The sequence below is a fragment of the Passer montanus genome, unplaced genomic scaffold (genome assembly GCF_014805655.1).
Source record: "Passer montanus isolate IOZ18808 unplaced genomic scaffold, ASM1480565v1 scaffold45, whole genome shotgun sequence".
Taxonomy (NCBI): Eukaryota; Metazoa; Chordata; class Aves; order Passeriformes; family Passeridae; genus Passer; species Passer montanus.
The window spans coordinates 4,968,873-4,989,289 of record NW_024369373.1 but is presented as its reverse complement, the minus strand read 5'-3'; the positions used below and the strand labels follow the sequence as shown (position 1 = coordinate 4,989,289).

Below are 20,417 nucleotides of genomic sequence, written 5' to 3'. Positions count from 1 at the left end.
TGTTTTTACTGGAAATGAGGTTTCTCACGTCAGCTGAGATCTGAGCAGCCCCAGCCAAGTGGTGCAGCACAGCAGCCTGTGCTGGCAGAGGGACCAGCTAACCCGGCCCTGCTCAGCGCCTGCTGTGAGCTCCTTTTCCCCCAGTCCCAAAGCTGGCTGGGAGCCATGGGCAGGCCCTGTGTTGTGCTGCTTGGAGCTCTGCCTCTCCCCAGTTTTGCTATTATTTCTCCTTTCCAGTCTGGGGTGTGGGAGGGTTGGGTCATTTCTTCCCCTCACCTTTGCACACTCCGGTCTCTCCCGCCCTGCCTTGGCACTGTGTCTTGGCACCTGGGCAAGAGGGGACAAAGTGGGTGCGTGCGGGACGTGGCCATGCTCAGGGCAGCCAGCAGAGAAGGACAAAGCTGTGGGAGCTCTGGCAAGGTCTCCCTGCTGAGCAGGAGCCCAGACACTCCATGACTCAGAGCTGGGTGTACCACGGGCACCGCTCGCTGTGCTCGCAGCCTCGCTGGGCTCTGCTCCACTGCCCAGCTATGCTCCTTGCTCTGCCAAGCCATGGCAAGCTCTGGGTTTAACTGGGGCACTTTGGGACATGTAGTTTCATTCTCTGGCAGCTCAGATGAGAGTGTAGGTTTGTGAAAGTAGACTTGTAGGTTCTTTAACTAAATTCCTGTTGCGGGATGAATCCTCAGCATGTTACATGGGCCAGTCCAGGCTGCTGGAAAGGAGCACTGTCTGCCATAAGTCATGGGTTAGTCAAACTGTTAGTCTGGTCTCACAAAATCATCTTTTTTAGTAGTCCGCAGACAGCATCTGGGCTGTCATCAGGGAAGATCTGTTCCTCTTCATGTTCGCCTTGACCAAGTCGCAGTACTCTGTAGGCAAAAAGAGCAAAGTGTTTGGGTGAGTTGTAGGGAAAATGCTGCCAAGGCTTTGCTGTCCCAGGTGGGTCCAGACGCATTGCAGGCCTCCCCTGCACTGATTTACATTGTCCTGAGCAGCTTGGGTTGCTGTCTCTTGCTTGAAGAGCACAGATATTCTGATGCTGTGTGAAGTGTGTGTGTAGCCCTGGAGATGACCTCTCTGCTCCCCAGGCAGACTGATGTTTTGTTCTCTAAACCTGGAGGAGGTTCTCCAAGGTTCAGACTTAATTGGTGAGCAGTAGGTCCCAAAGAGGAAGAAGTTCACTCCTAAGTAAGAAAGAAATGTAGAATGACAGGAGTTCCCAGTGGCTGGAGCTGCTATATTGCTCTCCTTATGCCCACAAACGTAGGCAGAAAATTCAATCAGTGCACCTAGAAAAGCCTAAGAAGTGCTTGGTTACTCCAGATGCCTCACGACAGGCTCCTCTTCCAACCTGCAGTGTCTGCTGCACCAGGAGAAGGAGATACCTCCCCTAAGCAAGGTTGCAACAGCTGCTGGGCTCCTCGTAGCATCATTTCTGATTGACTCCTGGTTCTTGCTGCAGTTTGTGATGGAGTGGGGCTCTAAGGGCTGAGCAGCAGAGCTTTGCCACAAGTCTTTTTTGTTCTATTTGTCACAGCATCCGTGGCTCCTGTGATATGCAGGGGAAAGAGGGCAGCCCACGCACCCACTGTTCAGACCAAAGCCCTCTGCCAGTTGTGAAGTCCTCCCGGGTTCTCACTGCGCCCCTGGCCTCCTGGGTGGGACCATGCTGGGTCATTCCTGTCACATGGCTCAGCCCATGGAGCCCAGCCCATGGAGCCCATCCCATCCCATCTCTGTGTGGTGCTTTCCTCTTCTGTCCCTGTGCTCCAGCCCCTGCACCGGCAGCTGGCTCTCAGCTGAGCAGCAGTGAAAGCCAGTTTGGCCGGACGTGACCTTAACCTGGGCTTTATTTAGCGCCTTGATTTATAGAGGAGTTATTTTAAAAGCATGTTTCTCTTTTGGGAGGTGTGGTGGAGTGCTGGCAGTGAGCTGGAGTTTATAGGTCCTCCTGTGCTATTGACAAAGAATCATTTGAATCCCAAGACTCCTTTTGCTTGCAGAGATGCTCTCTGGCTTGCTTGGAAAGTGCTCCTGTTGGTGGTTTGTGCCCAGTGGTTGAAAAGGAGCACATGTCCAGGACCTTTCTTGTGAGAGGGATGTGGCAACAGTGTTGGAAGCAGGGAAGCTTGAAATGTGCAGTCCCTGAAGGAGGCTGTTTTTTTCAGCAGGCTCCTGTGCCAGACTCTGCCAGCTCTTGGGGACCACTGTGAGCTGGTTGTAGTGGAAATGTGCTGGGGCAGGAGTGCCTCCTCCATGGATCCTTTTAGGTTTAGCTTGTTCTCCTTCTCTCCAGGTGCCGTTCACTTATCCCAGGTCACAAAAGTTTCTCCTTGTGCCTGCTGGGGGTTACATTGCCTGTTTGAGATAAGGGATGGAACCTCTGGGACAAGTTGCCCAGAGATTGTGGAGTCTCCTTCTCTGGAGATATTCAAAAGCTGTCTGGAGTAACATGCTCTAGGGGACCCTGAAGGGGTCTAGGGGGCTCCTAGTATGGTCTGGGGCACTCTGGAGCAGGGAAGTTGGATTAGACGACCTCCACTGGTCCCTTCATTACTCATTCTATGATTCCATGATGAGATGGGCTCTAGAATTCAGGTTAATCAGCCTCAGGACCACAGGGCACCATCCCTTTCCCTGGTCTCTGGTTTGTATGAGTTCCCTGTGCCTGCAAACCACGTCTCCTCCACGTGCATGGCAGCTGGCTCTGCTGGCAGGCTGGATGTGCCAGGCTGCTCATCTGTGCTCTGGAATTCCACAGCAGGACCATGAGGCCTCTTGTAGTCCTGGCTGAGGTGCTTTCCTCCAGCCCCTCTGCAGTCTGAGAAGTTAATTAGTGCAAATAAGCAGCCCCATCCCTAGGATTGTGAGCTGGGTTAATGAGTCCCCTACTGAAGGAGAATCTGTTGTTGCTGGAGGCTCCAAGCTCTGCCATGTTCTACCCTCTGCATTTTCTTTCACCCTCCTTCCAGGCAGGAGCTATCCCTGGGTGGCCATCCTGGGTGGGAGCACTGAAGAGCAGTGTCACCTCCACATTCATCTGTGGCACACGGAGGCTGCTGTGCTCTGTAGCCTCCCAAGGATGCTGGTGCTACAATCCAGTGCAGCACAGTGAGATGTGGGAATCTACTTCCTGTCTGGGGGTTTCCTGCAGAATTAACATTAGAGATTGGTGCAAACATCTCTTTCTACCAAAAGGTAGTGGCTCAACCCTTCTCTCTATCCCTTAGGAATCTACACAGCTATCGTGGCTTTGTGGTATAATCTAGCCAGAGGGAGATAAAGCCTCTGTGCTTGGGAGGGCAGTTAGCACTGCACTCTGCAATGGCTACAGGCTATGGTTATTTTGTATTTTACTAAAGGAAGGATAATGCAGGACCTGGTTTATTTTAACCATATAAAGGATTTTTGATTTGGTGCCAATGTTAATAATTGTTTTGTGAAGGCTAAGGCAGCAGGAATGGTGTGAGAACCTTAGAGCGATGCACTGACTCATGTGCAAATATTTTGACTTCTTTGTTTTATTTGCAACAGTGAACTTAACAAATTTATTTTGGGAAGGGATTGATATCTGAAAGAATTTTGCTCAAGCAGGGCATGGGGACAGCAGATGGTGCAGAACAAAGCTGGTTTTGACTGATGTGTTGAACTTGTAAGCTGTGGAGGGTCAGAGGGAGATTGTCAAATGCTGCCAGCAGCAATGCTACTGTGATAGTGCCCAAGAAGGTGACTGGGGGGGTGGGAGAGCACCTGTGTGAAGGCCATTTTATCTGACAAGGTCACAGGCACTTGCTGGGACAGGTTGGTATCAACAGAGGTTATTATTTTTCTGAGTGAAAAGTAAATTGTTTAAAATAGCCTTCTCCTCCTATTGAGAATTGGGTTTAAATGCTCATTCCCTAGAATTCAGCTCTTGGGAGTGTGCACATGGGCTCTTGCTTTTGGAGTTCTTGGCTTAAGAATACTGGATTAAGTATGCCAACTCAGGATAATCTATGATTCTCTGCGTATGAAAAATAGCTCCTTACCTCTGTTTACCTAGTTGCATTGGCCTAGAGTATTGCAGGAGGCAGCTGGTCTCTCAGAAAAGGTGTGGACACTTTTGGAGCCTGCTGCCATCCATCTAGCCTTGCTTATGCTGACATCAGGAGAAACAGCAGAAGGTAAGGAAGCAGTACTGTCCCACAGGCAGTGTGTGGTTTGCCTGTCACTGTAGTTCTGCCAGCTCATTGCAGGCAGGGATTGTGGAGGCATCACCTGGGCATCCTCACCTCTCCTGTGCAGTCCCACAGGCTGTCCTACAAGGTGGCTTTGCATCACAGCAGTGAGTTTATGTTGTGCTTAAACACCCAACCCTCTGAAGGAGGAACCTGGAGATCAGTGAGCTGCGAGAGGTGGGAAGGCTTTTGTGAGGAGCATCATCTCTGCTGGGCTGCAGGTCAGTTCAGGCTTGCTCTGACGCTGTTGAACTTTCTCAGGCTGGTGGAGACATCTTCAGTGATGTGCTGCAATGGAGTGGAAGCAGTGAAACCATTTTTTTTCCTCCTGATCCCCTTGTTCTACTGTTCCCTGCTTGTGGTGTAAGCTGTTGTGGCACTGCTTTGTTTAACTTTCTCTCCCGGTCTTGCTGTGGGACTGAAGTGTATTTTCAGGCATGTTCATGTAGTTGTTCCTGTTCTACAGGAGGCTGTGGAGCTTCTGCGTAAGCAGCTGAAGTGCTTTTTTTGTCTCTAGTGAAAGGAGGTGGATTTGGATCAGATGAGGATCTGGCCAGACACCTGAGTAAACTTTCATTAGGTTTTGGAGCAAAACTTACTCCCAGTGGCTGTAAGCTAGCCCAAGGGATCCCCTCTAAAATAGAAAAGAAAGGAGTGATCCTGATCCTCTCTCCAGATATGTACAGCTTTATATTTTTTTTCATTGTTACTTTTTGGCGAGCTCTCTTGATTTACACCCATGCAATAACTCAGAATTTGGCCTCCAGCCCTGGAATTGATCCTGACACTACGGGCAGGCTCTGGCTGGCAGGTTCTCCCAAATGAAAGTGCATGCAGGCAAGCCATTGCCTCTGATCCCCCTGAACAGGCATCCTAGGTATCAGGGACCACAGGCAGCCCTGCTCACACACGTTGTGTGAATCCTGGTGTGAGGCACCTCACACTGCACAAAACTCCTGGCTCCTGCAGTAGAGCCTTTCATGAGAGGCAAACAGCTTTGACTAACGAGGAGTCGCTCTGGTGAATGACTTTCCATGGCACCAAACAGTTCTGGCACCTTATCCCGTGCTGGGACTCCAGAGCACAGGAGGCTGAAGAGCTGCAGCTGCCCTCAGCCCAGCACCAAGGCGTGTGCCCAAAGCACAGTGATGTGCCCACCCCAGGACCGTGTCGCTCGCAGGCGCTCACGTGCTGCGGTGTGGTCTAGCAGCCGCCCCACCCCGCGCAGGCAGGAGAAGGACTTGCTGCGTAAGCAAAAGCTGGCAATCCTGTGTGCAGCGCTCTGCGAGCACTCCACTCCTCTTTTGGGAGAGCTTTTTTGTGTTTACCTGCAGTCGCTAGTGCCAAAAGAAGCTAGGAAGGACAGCACTTGGCTCCTTTGATCTTCGTTCCTCCTGCTCTGGAGATGGCTGCGCTCCTGGGCGCTGGGCAGACCGTGCCCTGGTCCCTCTAACGCTTTCTCTCTCGGCAGGACTCGGAATCCCTGGACGGCTGCATCCAGAGCACGTTATCAGCACTCTACCCTCCATTTGAGGCTACCGCAGCCACCGTTCTGTGCCAAGTTTTTGATGTGGTGGAGAAGACGTACCGTGGGGATGGACTGCACTACCTCATAGACTTCCTGATTCCAGCCAAGCACATCCTGCAGTGCATTCAGCAGGATGCCTGTGTGAGTACATCATGCTCTCTAAGGCCTGTGAAGGCTTTCTTGGAGAGTTTTCTTTCTGCTCTTGTATGCAAAACGGCTGGCAAAAAGCGCTTGAGTATGTACGGCAGTCTAGGTGGGAGGGCAGGCAGACAATTAGGAAATAGTTGAGAAATTGTTGTTGAAGCTTAACCCTTCAGAGATCAGCGATCAGGTGTGGAGCAGTGCTCTCCCTTTCCATAATCAGGAACACCAAGGGCTTAAGGGATTCACAGGAAGAGGTTCAGTGAAGTGTTTGCTGGATGTGTGTGACCAGGGTGGCCTCTGACCCCAGCTGTTCCCTGGCCCTGTGGATGAAGCTGTGGGGCTCCCACACTGGCACCATGACGTGCAGGGCGAAATGCTTCCAGTCGGTGTTTTTCCAAAACTCCAGCTCCCCTTTGATGGTTGCTGGAACAGTCACAAGGCTCAGTAGCCCCGAGGAGTCACGTTACATTTACTGCCAGAACGAGTCCAAGATTAACGTGCTTTACTGTTGGGAGTCTAAAATGTTAGAAACGATGAGTCAAACACCTCCATCGCAAAACTTGGCTCGAAGTCTGCAAGATGAAAAAAACCCAACCAGCCCAAACAACCTAAAATGTGAGTTTGTTCTAACTTTTTTGTCTCTGAATGCAAAGGGGGCATGTGGCCAGACTTTCAATTCAAGTCCTCGTGGTAGAGGGCAAGGAATTTCTAGGAGGAGGAAACATATGGAATAGAGGCTGAAATAGTCAGTTACTCATTTGTTTCAAGGAAATTATATACTGGGGGGACAAACCCATCACATAGATCCATGTTAGCTAGGCATCTTGAAACTGTGTTTTGGTGCAGTGTTTGTCACCCTGTATTGTCACCAGCCTCCAGCTTGGTGCTAGCCATCTTTGTGAGTCGAGCAGGATCCAGGGTGGTGCACGACCTTGCTGCTCTCCCACCCTGAACACTGGAATAGATGTTATTCCATCAGTACCTATAATTGGAGCTTCTAATTCTATGGTGCATAGTTTTTCCCCTTTAAAGAAACAAAAGGCTTTTCGTTTGTACAAACTGGTAATTATTTCAAGATGTTTCACGGCTTTCCCCAAAACACCGCCCTCGCTGAAGGAGCCAAGGTAGCAATTTTCCCACTTCTCGAGATCCCGGCAGCTTCCGAGAGGCCAGCTGTGCCTCGGGCAGGTGAGGCGGTGAAGGGGAAGGAAGGAAAGCAGCAGCGGGCTGGGCGCACGGTGCTGCTGTGCAGAGGGGAGGTGTTCGGGGCAGCGGCCGAGGAACTCACAGCGAAGGAGGAACGCACAGCTGAGGCGGAGGAACGCACAGCGAAGGAGGAACTCACACCGAAGGCCAAGGCACCCCCGCGGCCCTCAGGGCGCGACGGGCGAACGCGGGTGTGTCGGCGGGGCGGGCCTCGGCCGCCCGACAGCCAATGGGAGGACAGCGGGGCCTGCGGCAGCCAATAGCAGCGCGGGGCCGCCTTGACGGGCAGGGTGGCTTCGGTTGCTGTTGGAGGGCCGTTGGAACACGAGGCGCTGCGGTGCTCGGCCATGAGGCAGGAGAGGTGTGAGGGCAGTGGGTGCTGGGGGTCCTGAGGAGGGAGAGGTGTGAGGGCAGTGGGTGCTGTGCGTCCTGAGGAGGGAGAGGTGTGAGGGCAGTGGGTGCTGGGTGTCCTGAGGAGGGAGAGGCTGGGACAGTGGGTGCTGGGTGTCCTGAAGAGGGAGAGGTGAGGGCAGTGGGTGCTGGGTGTCCTGAGGAGGGAGAGGCTGGGACAGTGGGGGCTGGGTGTCCTGAGGAGGGAGAGGGGGGAGAGCAGTGGGTGCTGGGTGTCCTGAGGAGGGAGAGGTGTGAGGGCAGTGGGAGCTCGTGGTCCTGAGGAGGGAAGTGTGATGCCACTGGGCACTGGGGAAGCCCAGGATGCTGGTGGCCCACCCAGCTGACCAACAAGATGTGGGGTTGTTCGGGCAGCTGCCTTTAGGGAGGGCTGCACAAGGCTTAGCATTAGGTACTGGGGGCTTTTGGTGAGGTGTGAAATGTCTGGGAGAGTGGTCAGCAAAATCCTTTCTTACTTGGTTGTGACCCTTTCAGGCTGTGACTTGTGATTTTTTACTTCCAGAATGATAGTACAGGGAGATCAAGGGAAGCTCTAGGTACCTTGTACCCACTTCAGAGTTGGGCTCAGGCTATTCCATATTTTATTTCAAAGTCTGCTTGTTTGATCTTTTAAATTTATTATTTCTTATTTGTGAAATTTATTTAATTTTCTGTGGTCTCATCTTCCCCAAACCTCCACTGTATACCCCTTCATCTTTATAGTCTGAAGTCACAGAGGACTGTTTCTTACTAATTGCTTTTTGAAAGTCTTGCCTGCCTTTTAGAGAGTCTAAACAAAGCAATACTTCCTCCTTAGTTTGTACTTCAACTGCTCCGTGTGAGCATTTCTTAAACACATTAGAGGGAAAAGAATTAACTCGTGTCTGAATGACTGCTGTAGAAAGTCTTGAGAGCAGTGGATCTTTTGCCAGCCTCTGCAGTGACAAAAGTGTAAATGGCTTCATGAAGTACTAGAGAAGTTCAAGGGCTTCAGCTGGGTGTATTAAAATAATCACCCTGTGTGTGATTCCTCAGGGACTGGAAGGGGTGTTCCAAGGAGGTCTGTTTCTGCTTAGCACAAAGTTAAAAGCCAGATTTTGCCCCTGGATTTGAGGTGACATTCTGAGCTAAATGGTCTGTTCCAGCTTAACCATCCCTGTAGCTTTAGAAGGTTCCACCGTTGTGCCATTTTTGTCATTGGTGCCCAGCTCTCTCCTCAGCCAGCTTTATTCCTGGCTGCAGCCACTGGGTGTAGAGGGTGTTGCTGGCACTCCTCTGGTGGGCCTGGTTTCGCTCTGTAGTGTTTGGAGACGAGAAAAGTAAATCCTTGAGCCTCAGAATGAGATGTAAAAGGTGCTGTAATAAGCCTCTTCACATAATCTTCCCTTTGAAGGTGCATTTTGGAGCAGGAGCAGCGTGAGGATGCTCCACTTCTAAAGTTGTAAAGCTCTGTAATGTTTAGGCTATTGTGGGACTTGAATTCCTGTTTTGGATGTTACTCTGGCTCCTGATGCAGTTTAGATTGTGGATTTGTAGGGCTTTTCAGGAGCTTCAATGCATTCTGCATTGGTTTTGGTGATTTTATTGCTGAGTTTTCTCCTTATGAGTCAGTAGGCAGACAAGTAAACATCTAAGCAGTGAGGCTGTTTTTGAATTTCTTAATGTATGAGTGGCCCTTCAGTGGGTTACTCTGCATCCAGATTTTAACAGAATCTCTATGTCAGGTATGTGCTGGTGGAATTCAGCTTTATGTTTATGCTGCTGCTGATTGTGTCTTTCACTTTTCAGTCCTATAAACTATAATAGTTTGGGAACTGATCTTCATCTGCCTCTTCTTCCCCTGAAAGACCCTTGGTACAGACCCTTGGCCTTAATATACCTACTGGGAGATACTGTAATGGGAGAAGAGGGGTTTGGTGTGCTGCAGTGGTACAGTCTCTTCTGGAAAACTGCAAATTGCTCTAGTTTGAAACTTAAGTACAAAATACTTGATTTGGGCAGTTTGGTGGGAGCCACAAGCTCTGTTGGCTGAGGTGCTGTGTGAGTCTTGAGCTTGGTATAAAAGTCCATGAAGTACATTTAGCCTGAGACCTCCTGGGGCCAGAAGCATCTTGTGCAAACTGCTGCAAGAGGTGGTCTTGGTTTGCTGAGTTTAACTGTGTTGTGGATGAAAGGAACTTACTGACAGAGGCATCTGTGTCTTGCAGATCAGAAAGCCTGAGAACATCAGACTGCCCAGCTTAGCTGTCCCTTTGAGGGAAGTACAAGCAACTGTGTCAGGGATTTTTGGTTCTAACTTAATAGAAAGAGGGAAGAAGGGGAGATGTGTCTGCTCTGAGTCAAGTTTAGAATAGAAAGGTAATAATGATATGATCCTTCAAGTAAATGAAAACTAAAGTAAGGTTCCTTTTTGTAGTGATACAGTGTGTGAGTCCATCAGTTGGACAGTTGCAGTAAGTGAATAGAAGTTAAATCTACTGTGACTGAACTTGGCTGTTTTGAAGAAATAGGACTGGCAGGTCTCCATCCTGGAATATGGAAGAAGTTACCATATAATGCCCAATGTCTGGTAGCAGGGATTTTATTGAATCTGTTAAGTCAGGACTAGTAACAAAATACAGAGAACAAGCTGAGCCTACAACATTGTGCTCTGAATTAAGGACTGAATTAACTGACCCATGAAAAACTGAATAACGTTTTCATGTGGTTTGCTCCATGGCAGGTAGTGTCACAGCAGCCTTTTTAATAAACCAGCTCTCTCTAGAGAGATAAGTTTCATTGTTTAATCTCTGCCATAAAGGATTTGTTATGGAGTCATTTGGAAGATTAATTACTGTGTCAAAGGGATTGAGTTTATGCAAGAATTGCAAGATGGCTACAAACTGGTGAAAGGGAGGGAGGACGTTTGCACTGCAGGGAAAATGGAGTTGGAGGCAGGAATCATGAAACATGCTGTGCTTCTCATCCATGAGCTTAGCATAAAAAGTAAGAGTATGTATGGCATGTTTGTGGTGAAACCAACCTGGGACACACAAACTGGAAAGGAAGATTGCACAAGATAAGCTCTAAAACTTTGTACTTAAATTTTGTAGTGGTAGACTCAGGGGACAAGCATGTGCCTCCACAGAGTGGCAGGCAGAACTTCTGTTGTGAACTGGAGTTCATCAGTTTATGTAAAGAAACACCAGTAGGTGACTGGGTTACTGTAGGAGTGTGACTGGAAGATGAGTTTGATCTTAGCTTTAAGAGATGCTTCTAGCACATTTGGGAAGTTCTGGTGCCATTATAGGCAGTGTTTTGTGATGCTTTGCACAATAAACAAATGGTTTTTAAGAAAAAGAAATGGGCATTAGAAAGGAGATATTTCAGGCACACTGAGGACATGATGAAGGTAGACATGCTAAGGTCATGTGCCATGGGTTAGTAAGTCTAAGTAATAGAAACATCCAGAAAATACAGGATTGAGGAGGAGGAATTACTGAATCTGAAGGATGATTTGATTTCTAAACCTGTGAGCAACTTTGCTTCAGGTGCAAGGAGAGTTAGAAATGTGGTGGGGCTGAAGGTAAGGCTTGATGAACATAAGAAAGAAACTGCTTTATGCCAGTACCTGTTGTTTCAAGGTGTGTGAGGATCCAGGAAGTTCCTTTATGTTCTCTGGTTTCTCTCCTGTATGGCAAAATACTTGAATTAATTGAATCCAAAGCCTTGTCATACAGAAAAAGATGAAATTAATTGTGCAATTGCTGGCTTATATAATGGCTAAATTTAAATCTTACCCAAACAGAATCAAGTTCAAAGCTCTGGACGTTATTTTTTGAAGTTGTGATAAAGCTGTAAATAATTGAGTCAAGTCAGTTCAGCCGTGAATCTGCAGTTCTTTTACTTGGGTGGGATTTGTCTGAGGCATGACCTGAGTGCTGCTATGTTTAGGGAATGAGGAAATTGCTGGTATGTTAAGTGTGGCTCCTCACAGCTTGCTGATGGCACTTGCTGCTTTCTTTCTCTGTGGCTCTGCTGTTCTTTCCTCATTTGCTGCTTCCTATCTCCTGTTTTGTCTTTGCACTGTCCTCTTTCTTTCACTGGGAGGTTGCAGCCTCCCAGTGTAACTTGTGCCCACCTGTCCTGAAGGGGTGGTTTGCATTGGTAGATTTTCTTATTTCTGCTTTTTAAAGAGGAGACCTTAGTTTGGAAAACTTGCCTACATCAAAAACCAATGACCCTAAATGCATCTGTTTTCTTGATCTCTTACTGAGAAGCTTGAGCTGAGATCTTTTGCTGGTGCTGAAAACACTTTGTGTTGTCTCCGTAGGCTCCGTACTGCGGATTGCTGTTTCGCCATGCAGGCTGGCCCCTGTGTATTCAAGAGAAGATTATAATCCAGCTGGCTTCCATTGACTGGCGAATCTTGAAGCCTGGTGACTTCTACCTGCAGGTGGTCCCCTCTCTGAAGAAGCCTCCACGAATTGTATTGAAATGTTTGGCAAAAGATAAGCATAATGTAGAAGAAGTGGTGATTCCAGAAGTTTCATATACCTCTATTTTTACTCTGGAATGGTTGAGTACGTTCAATGGAGAGCGGATGGGCATAGCACTGGAAAATTGTTTACTAACCACTGATGACAAAATATTTCGTGTTCCCTGGAATAAAGTGGTTAATCCTGAATTTATAAATAAACCAAAAATAATTGAAAACAATATCATCTCTTCAGAAGTAACAGAGGAACGTTCAATTCTGTGCCTCCCCACGGACCGTAGTGAGTGCGGTTCACCAGACCTGAGATCTCAGTATCTACAGGAACTGAGTGCAAATCGAGACAGCCCCGTCATTAGCAGCACAGCTCCACAGTTCAATGAAGCTCTGGTCAATGGTGTCTGTACGAGTCCTGTGACTGAAGAGAACTTGGAAAGTGACCTTGAAGGGGAGTACGTTGAGCTGGCAGAAGTTTCCCTGCCCAGATTTGGGCCACAGACAGGATCTTTAACACCGTCGCTGGCATTAAGTTATCTAACTCAGCCCAGGGCACGAGTGAATGAGTCTAAAGGCAAGCACAGGTTTATTGTCATGCAAGACAGCACCTACTCCAAGAACTTAATTCAGTCAGCATTTATGCAGAAGGAGCACTGTCAAATGGACACTCTGAGCACTTCTACAGAAGTTCTCGAAAATGTTACTCCATTGGAAGGCAACCAAGTGATGGCACATGGAGCACTGTCCCCAGAAGGTCAGCTGATACCAGCTGATCCTGGAAGTATGGGTGATAACTGTCCTGTGACTGAGCCTCCTGCTTGCTGCACACAAGATTCATCTGCAGAGCAGGAGATTCACAGTGAACACTCGCTGGATTGGCATTACGCACTGTGCAGCTGCAGTGATGTGTGTGCTGCAGATGCTGTCAGCTGCAAGGCACAAGTGCCTGATGCCTCTGGAAACATAGAGGGAGAAAGTGATGGACCTAGTGAAAATGCTGGTGTTGAAACATTGGAGCAGAGCCCAGAAGTGATTCTAGATGCTACTGCTGCTAAAGAAGAAGTGATGCTGGGAGTACACACAGAACCACTGACTGAGGGTCAGAAGGAGGTGACACTGATGGATGCTTCTTCTGTATCTGTCCTAGAACCTTTGGGACCATGTTGCACACTAAAGGAAGCTTCTGATGTCTCTTGCCAGGGTGTCAGTGGAAGTGTTGAGCCAGTTCAGGTCTCTACATTGCCTGAGAATTCAGATGTGGGTGGGGAGAGAGACTCTCCTTCAGGGAACACGGCAGATGTAAGTGCTTGCTGCAGCAATATTGAAGCAAATATCAGTTCTCCATTAAGTCCTCCAGAAGAGAGCCAAGGAGATGTAGATGAATTTGAGGGGGGAAGAAGGGACAGTCAAGAGGAAGAGTCTAAAGAAATGTTGAATGTAAATGAAAATCAGACTACTCATAGTCACTTGTCTGTGAAAGCTCCAGTGGATGGAACCTTGTCAGATGGTGAAGAGCAAGAGCATAAAAAGGCTGAAGAAGCCATACCACTCAAAACTGACCAATCAGCAGAGGGGAATCAGATGGCAGAACAATTAAATAACAGTGACTTGTTGGCTCCCAGTGCACAAGAAGACGACTCAAGTCTGTTCAAAACCCAGAGGTCTGGAGGGAGTTTTGAGGAACCACAAAGACTGGTGGAAAACCATGGCTGTGAAAGTGAAGAGAGCTCCATGCTGAACCTGGAGCATGTTGCAATACAGGACTTGCAGGGACAGGTGGAGAACCAGGAAAGTTGTTCTTACAGGGAAAGGTTGAAGACTACAGCCTCAAAAACACTGGAATCCATTGAAGAGGAGCTGGAGGGTGGATCACTGTCCTCAGGACATACAGAGCCTACCACTCTGCACTCCCAGCCAGAGGTATCAGCTGGAGCATCACCTCCTAAAGGTACAGCCATTGGATGTGTGTGTGGTTGTGTTTAATAACATGGATTGAAAGCAAAGTCCTCAAGGAGTACTCCTTTTAATACTGCTTATCAGGCAGTATTTGATAAATACATCTGGGAGGCTTTGGGGGTAATAGCACAAAATACTGGGAAGTGATTAATTTGTCATTTTTTGTGGCATTAAATTAGCTTTCTCTTCACAGGTGGGTTTATTGTGGTATTTTGTTTAATAATTCTTTGCAAATTTACATTGGTACAGAACAAAGTTCTATTGGGAGAAGCTTTTAGTTTCAGTTAATCTGATTGCTGGTGACCTCCTCCCGCTTACATTCATGATGTGCAGAATGTGTGAGGAGAGACTTGTCTAACTGTACAAGGCTTTCATATTTGAAAACTGGCTTTGGGAAGATGGCTGTGGCAAGAGGAAGCAGCAGTGAATGCCACAGTAAAATACTAGCTGTGTAACATGACCTGAAGATCAACAAATGTGTGTGCTGATAATTGATTCAGGCAGCAAAGTGCAGAGCTGAGGGATTCCCACCCTTCCCTGCCTTCCCCTCTGGCATGCTTTCTCCAGCTCGAGTATGTTTCAAGTAGGAGCTGTTTAACTTGAGTGGGAGAGCACAGAAATGAAGCAGCTAACTTCAACTCAGATGGAATGTTCAGGCAGCTATTACCCAGATTCCTTGATGCTTGGGTTCCTGAGCTGGAGCTGTGCTACTTCAGGAGGAATTGGGAGGGCAATCCAGGTGTCTGCCTCTTGCAGCAGGCGGTGTGTAACCGCATGGGCCCGGTGTGGGCTTTGCCCAGCTCTGCTGAGTCTGGAAAGCTGCAGCTCCATATGCAGATCACACAGAGGAGCGGGTGTGTGGCGGGGGCGGCTGGAACATGCCATTCCAGTTCAACAGCTCTCATTCCCTGAGACCCCTGGCTAGGAAAATTACCCAGCTTGAAATGTTGGAGAGAGGACTCTTGAAAGGGTTGGCGTACAGACCCGTGTTGCTAGAGCACGTTTGACCCTCTGGGGCAACAGATCCAGGGCTGGTTGTCTTGGGATGTGCTGCCACTGTAATGCTTGCCCTGGTCCCAAATTATGTGGCCAAGAGCTGCAGCATGATTCTGTTTGACTGCACAGCTGCTTCTCAAGTGCCCAAAAGTCACATTTTATCTGATGTCTTAGTGACCTTCTAATGGAGCTAAATTAGCGTCCACTGATTAAAATAAAATTTCATTAACATTTGCATCAAACTAATTTAATTCTGTAGTTAGGCAAGCCCAAGGTTACCAGGCATTTCTGATACTTTTGAAGTGACAAGCATTTCTCTTCTGTGAAATGGAGGGGTCAGCTCAAAAGTTTCTATTTTCTGCAGCGCATGTCTCTCTGAGCATCTATCAACAAGAGCAGGAAAAAAAAAAAGTTGCCTTCTGCCTACCTCTGGGTCTTGGTGGATATATGCCAGGAAATAACCATGCCGTGGGTATCCATTCCCTTGGCCAACCTGACCCTGGCCTGACTTCATGCATGCTTCCTAGGACCAGGCCTTGGAATACCTAGTCTGTGTTTAGTGCTGGGTGGACACTTTGCTCATGAGTGCTGTGGCTGCTTGTTCAGTGTTCCCATCTCTTCTCTTTTAAAATTAACCAGGTCCAGCTCATTATGAAATAAGTGTGATGTTCTCACTGGTCCAAAGAATAAATCTTGGCCACTGCTGGAGATTTCAGCAGTGATGGACCCCTCTGGGGTACACACAGAGTTTGTTTTTAATGAAGGACAATACAAGTGATTTTGGGAATTTGGCTGAAATAAGTGACATTTGTGGCTCAAGTCTGCCGATGTTAAACTTGGCCCATTGCAGTTTAAGAAAAATGTAAACCTTGTTATCTCAGTGTTTGTAAAGCAAAAGAAACAATCTAAAATGCCAGGAAAACCACCCAAACTATCCAAATAAACTTTTTATGGTAAAGGGCAGCTCAAGTATCTGTTAATGCTGGCAGTAGTTCTTAAACACTATAGCTGGCACTATAAAAAGCTTAATCCATTCAATTACATTTGATTGCTTTGAGATCCAAACAAGCCATCTCCTTATCTAGCCCCATTAAACCCTCAGAGATGTACTTACAAGATAATTCAGAGATAAAATTACAAAGCAAAGCAAGTGTCCTACAAATGGACTTTACTTTTCCAGCAAGGTGGTTCTGTAGGTTAAATTCTCTGTGTCTTGTTGAGGTCATTTTGCTACTATGATTGGAAACTGTGGGTATCTTGCCTAAACTATAAATAACAACAAAGCTTAAGCTTTACTGGGTCAATTCAGATCTGAAATTCACACCGCAGCAGCAGTGGGCAGAGGCACAATTTGCTCTGTGTGAGGTGGAAAAGCTTGCTTGTTACAGCAGATATTGTCGATTATGTCAAAATACATGTTCAGAACTGGGGCATCTGAGTTTGCTGTGTCTGCAGGTTTTTCCTTGTCCCTTAACTCTCTCCCTTTACTTCCATTCTCAGTGAGCTTATTTTGTGCACAAATAGAGTCTGGCTTAGAATGACTTAGATATAAATAGAAAAATGTCTGAAGTCAAATGTGAGCTGTTTTGAGTTGATGGCTTAGAATTGACACTGGTTCCATTCACAGATAATGTGAGTGCTGTTTTTTCCTAATGACTAACATCTAAATGAAAGTGGATTTTGAAACTTTGCAGCTCTGGAAAGAATTCCTCTATTTTGTGGGTGGAGAATATCTTGATATTCAAGAAAGAGGCTGAAAAGCCACACTGGGGCATATTCAGCAGCACCTGTTAGGGCGTTCCGTTCCTGCCTGATGTTAGCATAGGTGATACTGGTGCTGGGGCAGTTTGCAGGGAAAATGCTAATGTCTCTTTGAAATGCACACAAGCAAATCCTCCTCTACCACTTCCTTAACCTCGGGGAAAGGTGGAACCTGCAACCACGGCAAATTCAGATGTCCCTGCTCTCAATTTGCTTTTAGATGTAATCCTCCGCATTCTACAATTTCCGCTTTAGTGAGTGCCTCCGCCCCAGATTGCAAATAACAAACAGTGTGCTTGGGCCTCTTTGGGAGAGTGGCATCTGCAGATCTGAGCTGGCCTTCAGAAGCTCGGGGAAGGGTTTTGTTTGGGCAAGATGTCTGGAGGCTGCACAGCTTTAGTGAAGTTTCCCCAGGGCTGAAAAGCCCCAGTAGCATGACTGTGTGTGGTGGGCTGGGCAAAATGTTTCTTTCCTATTTTTTGCTAGCTGCTGCCTCATTCCTAAGAGATATCCAAGGCAGGATTGTCACCTACATTTATGTATTTCTCCTGTCCTGGTGTGTAACATATGTGGAACACAGCTATGTTCCGTTTCTTGTCGTCTTTAAATCTCACATTTTGGTCCTCTTTGCAGGCTTTTGTCATTTAATGCAGACCCTTTTACTACAAACTGTGTAGTTCTTATTGCCAGTCCTTACAGCTCATTGATAGGGCGATTCCATGTTCTCCTAGAAAGTCTGCCAGCTCTTAATGGGAAACCTTTGGGCACAACTTCCATGACTCTGTGATGTTCAAGATAGCCTTTCTGCAGGAGATCAGTGCCCCTCTGAAGGGCTGCTCAGGAAGATGTAGCAGTGTTGTGTGAAGTGGATGCCCTCTTGCACCACTGGGAAGTAGAGGCTGAGGTAGCCCTAGGAGCAGAGTGGGGCTCTGGTACAGGCCAGAACTGGGCAGAGCCCTGAAGCCATCACAGCAGCTTGTGTGGCCAAATGTAGCAGATGCAGGAGGATCCCAGGGATGCTCCTCAACCAGTGGTGTTACCAAAGAGGAATGAGCAGCTATTCTATCATGCCCATGATGCTGCAGAGTCTGGGAGCTCCTCCTAGTTTCACCCACTGCTGCATGGTTTGTTGCAGTGAGCCATGCTGCTCAGGGCATTTCTCTCACCCATTTTAGCAATTTTGAAAGCAGTTCAGGCTAAGCCTCAACCTGTAAATCTCCTTCACTGCTAAAACTTGTATTGAAAGCCACTTCAAGGACTGCTTTGTTCCTGGTCCTGCTCTTTAATGAAGTATTGGAATCTGTTAGTAAATAAACTGAGTCAAGTGTCAGCATTGTTGATGCAGCAGGAAGGTAGGATGGTTGAAGTAAATTTTAAATAGCAATTAAAGTGTCTGACTTCAGAGCAAGCAAATAAATATTCCGCTCTTATTTTCCTGAAGAAAGGTTGGGTTTTTTTGGGTAGATACTGAAGTATCAGGTTTTGTAATGAAGTATAGTCTTTTATTTGGTATAGCTTTCTGCAGACATAGGGATAGCCTAGTTGTGTACTTAGGATACTAAAGATCTATTATTGAAGATGTACTGTTGGCTTCTAATTCCAGTGATGTTGGGAAATGGGGAATAATACTTCTTGCATAGTGGGTAAATACTTTTTTTCTTCTTTCCAGATAATTTTACATAAAAATTTAAACTTGATAAACTAGCCTTAGTTTCCATGTAGTAGGCAAGATATTTAATTTTAGAATTAACTGATTCTGATAACTTGTACTTTAGAGCTGAGGTGTCAGACAAAGGAAGCATTTTCTCCAGTTCTTGAGCAGGAGCTGATTGGTGTAATCATCCTATTCTTCAGTGTTTTTAAATGTGTTTCTGACTTTCACATTAAATGTTAATTAAAAAAAGCTGGATAAGGAGAACAAGGTCTCTGGCTAATTTCCATCTGATTTGTCAGCCTCCAGTTGACTTCATATTTTCAGGAACTAATCTGAAAGTGGTGTTGGGGGAGTAATTCTGTCCTGATGGGATAGCCCTCCCTGTCAGAAGCTGGTTTATCACTTCAGCATGCTCAGGCTGCTGGAGCTCAGCCAGGGACTTGCAGTGTGCCAGACTTCCAGGCTGTGAGCAGACATGTACTGCTTGATATGTTACCTTTAAAAAGGACTTTGACTACAGTAATCCCCATCTGAATTGAGCTTTTATACTTTGCAAACTTCACAATAAATTGGTTTCTTTTTTAAAAATTTCAGTAGTATTAATGTTATAACCAGTTTTGGAACATGCATGCTGTTTGCCAAAGGGCTGGAGGAGCTGCAGAGTGCTGGAGCACATCCCTCCCCAGTCTGGTACTTACCTGGGATCTTTTGGGTGGAATTCTGCTCAGGCTTCTGTTTGTTGCTTGTCTTACAGGGGTGATGTCAGGAGAGACAGAGATGAAAAAAGAGGCAACTGGCACAGGTGTGTTGAAACCAGTGAGTAAAAGCAGTGCCCTGGAGGAAACTTCACCTCCTGTGACTCCCCCAACATCCCCAACTTCTGGAGCTGCCTGGGGTGGTCAGTTTGCACCTACCATAGTCAAGGATGTGAACCCAGAAGTGCTCAGGAGTGGAGTTGCCTGCCTGCCTGGTGAGTAACTGAGCCAGAATGTCTCTTGGAAATGTGGTTTGTAGAGGGCAGGGGAGGTGAGCCTCCTTCTGCAGCACTGGTGACTGGTGCCAATTCTATTCCTTTCACCCCAAACCTCTTCAGAAGTTCCACTTCTTGAATCCTCTGAAGTTTCCGAATGGGCAGGACAGGAAGTAGAACTTCCCTCCCATTAATGTTAATTTGCTCTCAGGAGTCTCAAAATGTTAACCAAGCGTGTATGAGTCAGAAATGCCAAATCTGTGGGCTCATACCAGGAGTTCAAAAAGAGCTGTATGAGGGTGCAGCTAATGATGGGCTGGTGGGCCTGACATCAGACCTGGTCAGAAGAATAGGAACTTCATTCGCTTGCTAGGTAATTAAAGGATAGCAATGTAGAAGATGCTCTTTGACAGGACTCCTGAAAACCAGTTTTATTTTTGGTAATTAGAAGTTTAGTTGATTAAATGTAGCCATGTAGATACAGTGGATTTTTAGAAAATATTTGATTTTATGACACATGGTGTTGAAAGGAATATCCCAGTGAAGTGGATGACCAACGTGTAGGGTGAACAAGAGTGTAGCTAAATAGCAGATGACAAAACCAACTATCAAGGGAGAACTTCCCAGAATTATTCTGCCAGAATCGGGTAGTAGGTTAAATGTTGTTCAGTGTTTGCATCTGATAGAGCAATGAATATCAAATAGCTGCAGATAAAATTTCTGTATGGGATGAATACTGGCAGAGGGGTGAACAAAGCTGAGGCTGTTGGGCAGAGCAGCCAGGGTTGCTTGGTGTACAGGGCCCACACAGGACGTCTTTGTGTTTAACCAAACACGAAGCAAAGCAGAGGAAGTAAGATCTACCTCTCTAGTGAGAAGCAGCATTTGGCAGCTCTGTGTAAGGAGCCCCTGTGGGCTTCTCCTTTCAGAGCCAGCGAGGGGGTTGTGCAGTGTGGGGCAGCAGGAGCTGCATTTGATCAGCTCAGGGGCCACGGACGAGTTGAAAATTGGGCAGAGAGCCCAACCTCAGAGAAGAGGTCAGGGAGACTGTGCAGTGTGGAGGAGTAGGGAAGGAGAGCAGAAAGGCAGCACAGGCATCTCCCAGGTGGTGCTGGGTCTGC

The 20,417-nt window shown here is 47.2% G+C and overlaps 1 protein-coding gene across 5 annotated transcripts in view; it reads left to right on the top strand.

The window, feature by feature from the left end:
- PLEKHG4 (pleckstrin homology and RhoGEF domain containing G4) overlaps nucleotides 1-20,417 on the top strand; it is an 86,021-nt gene that overhangs the window by 8,825 nt on the left and 56,779 nt on the right. For all 5 annotated transcript variants that reach the window (XR_005628888.1, XM_039721217.1, XM_039721220.1 and 2 more), the window contains exons 2-4: nucleotides 5,692-5,889; nucleotides 11,801-13,907; nucleotides 19,081-19,296. Coding sequence is in view for 4 of the 5 variants with exons in the window: in XM_039721217.1 (XP_039577151.1) it covers nucleotides 5,692-5,889; nucleotides 11,801-13,907; nucleotides 19,081-19,296 (2,521 nt within the window). In the remaining variant the exon portion in view is untranslated. The remainder of the gene's footprint in view (nucleotides 1-5,691; nucleotides 5,890-11,800; nucleotides 13,908-19,080; nucleotides 19,297-20,417) is intronic.